At 30.0% G+C, this 2,749-nt stretch overlaps 1 protein-coding gene across 2 annotated transcripts in view; it reads left to right on the top strand.

Annotated features, from left to right (window-relative positions):
* The window catches only part of LOC106882968 (dachshund homolog 2), a 259,194-nt gene that overhangs the window by 176,574 nt on the left and 79,871 nt on the right, over window positions 1-2,749 (top strand). For both annotated transcript variants that reach the window (XM_052972295.1, XM_052972294.1), the window contains exon 3: window positions 1,124-1,192. In XM_052972295.1, the coding sequence (XP_052828255.1) occupies window positions 1,124-1,192 (69 nt within the window). The remainder of the gene's footprint in view (window positions 1-1,123; window positions 1,193-2,749) is intronic.

The raw sequence follows: 2,749 nt of genomic DNA, 5'->3' as shown, positions 1-2,749 counted from the left end.
TGTATATATATATATATATATGTATGTATGTGTATATATATATATATATATGTATGTATGTGTATATATATATATATATATGTATGTATGTGTATATATATATATATATGTATATGTATGTAACGTATGTTGTATATATGCATATGTAATGCATATATTTATATATGAGAGAGAGAGAGAGAGGAGAGATAGAGTAAGGGGGAGAGATGGAGAGAGAGAGAGAGAGAGAGAAAGAGAGAGAGAGAGAGAGAGAATGACTATGTTGAATTGTTGAAACAAATGTCAACCTGAGTTGTTTTACTCCCCTACATGAACTGGAATACTTTTACTGTTGGGAGACCCGACATATTGAACTTGTCTCAGTCACATTCAGAACTACTTTTATTTCACTGTTCAATGTAATCAACAGTTAAAAGAACACCCAACGATTAAGTGATGCTCCTCCCTCCTCCACGCCAAACTTTTATAAAAGTCTGAATTTAAATAACAGTAAAACGATAATAGCAGAGAAAATAAACGGCAATGAGGTTGTTTGAAACCTTGATCTGTCATCTTCCATTGATTGACTCATGATTGACTTGACACCAGAAGATTCGTATTGAGAGAAGAAGGAATAAAAAAAAAGAAATAACCATTCTGTGATTGCCATTATATAATCAAAACAGGCGATTGAATAAATTCTGTGTGCCATTAGTGTTTGTTATTCTAATTGTCAACTAACATTTCTTCAATTTAATGAACCAAATATAAACCTGTTTAACACTTCAATAACATCCTTTTTTAATATCACCATCATTTGCAATTCATGTTCCTATAAAGATCAGATTTGACATTTATTATATGGTTCGTATCTCCCGAGCAATCAAAACTCTTTCTTAATTATTGTAATTCCTATTCACAAAGATTCAAATGTATTAATGATATTCAAGTGAAATTGTTTGCTTTGCTTCTAAATAGCTTTCTTCACTAAGGAATCCAAACATGAACACTTGGAAATTAATGGCCATCAATTAGAACATCTAACCTACAGCTTCAATGTCAACCGAATGTTCAAATATTGATAACTATTCTGCCTTTTGTCATACTTTTGCTCTATTATTTTTTTTTCTTTTTCTTTATCTTGTTGTAGGAAAAGAATACGAAAGGATCCTAGCTGATGAGTTCAAAATATTTGGTTATCCATCCACTATAGGTAGGAAAATGCTTCCACTTTTAGCAATATCTGAAAAATATTATCATTGTTTTATCTAAATACATTTTTTTTTACCTTTGTAATACATACTTACATATGTATGTGCATATATATATATATATATATATATATATATATATATATATATATATATATTTATATATATATAATGTATGTATGTATGTATGTATGTATGAATGTATGTATATTCTGAATACATTTTGTTTGAGTTTTATAATATTTACAAATTGATTAGTAAATACACTTAAAACGTATTTTGTAATCAGTTAAATACATCTCAAATTCATTGAAGAATTTGGTAAGGAATAAATTGTTTGCAGACCTGAACAAATATTGGGAATGTTTTAAAGAGAAATGAATAGGTTTAAGATTAAAGGTTACTATAAAACTCCTTGTATAATGCTTACCTTTTAGCTTTCATATTAGGGAGTATATAATATTTGAGGTGTGCATGATAGATGATATTAGAGATGTGTGTATAACACAAGATATTAGCAGATATATAATACATGGTATTAGAAGTATGCATAACACAAGCTATTGAAGTGATACGTATTTCCCATGCATTTCTATTGAGAAAAACAACTGTAATTAAGTGATATTGTTTATAAACTGTTTTTATTATATGTCAATGTATTTCATTTAGAATGAAATATATATATATATATATATATTAAAGTAGAGTAGAATATCTACTGTTGTGGCAGTTGTACAACACTGAGTGGTGTAATTGGTAGAATAATATGCAAGAATATTACAGTAACTTTGTTACTTAAAATCCTAAGAGAGTAAGAGAGAGTGGAAGAAAGCAAAAAGTAATTTGCAGCAAATGCATGCATACATGTGTGTGTGTGTGTGTGTGTGTGTGTGTGTGTGTGTGTGTGTGTCTATGAATAGAAACTGTAATAGTAGTAATAATATAATAGATATAATAAAACCATAATAGGTGTAGGAAACATGTATTGGATCTGCTATGAGACTCAACAAAACTTCAAAAGCAATACAGTTCTAGTTGGAAGAAATTGCAATTTATGGTTTGTAGAGTTTACTGGGAGTATATTGAGAGATGAAGAGGATGAAAAGGATATGTATGCACACACACACACACACACACACACATACACACACACACACGTGTGTATGTGTATTATATGCATGTAGCTGTGAATGAGTGTCAATTAATTCAAACCCTTTTTTGACAGCAAATATACATTTCCATACTCATCAGCATCATCATCAACAACGACAATGATGATGCTGATGCTGATGATGATTTCAATTGATAATTAAAGATTATTCTGCAAGCAAGACCAATGAATGGTTAAATTGCGAAAGTCAGCCTCCTTGGAAACTGTCAAAATAGTTATTAAGAGTAAGAAGGAGAAAACAGCATGTAGACGATGGTCTTAAATTCATTGGAATCTTATTTACCATTATTTACAAGACACCAGTTGTTATTACAAAAGCAATAACACCACTCCTCTGTGTGTGTGTGTGTGTGTGTGTGTGTGTGTGTGTGTGTGTGTGTGTGTGTGT

Source organism: Octopus bimaculoides, chromosome 13 (assembly GCF_001194135.2).
Source record: "Octopus bimaculoides isolate UCB-OBI-ISO-001 chromosome 13, ASM119413v2, whole genome shotgun sequence".
NCBI classification, from domain to species: domain Eukaryota; kingdom Metazoa; phylum Mollusca; class Cephalopoda; order Octopoda; family Octopodidae; genus Octopus; species Octopus bimaculoides.
This window is presented reverse-complemented; position numbering and strand designations above follow the sequence as displayed.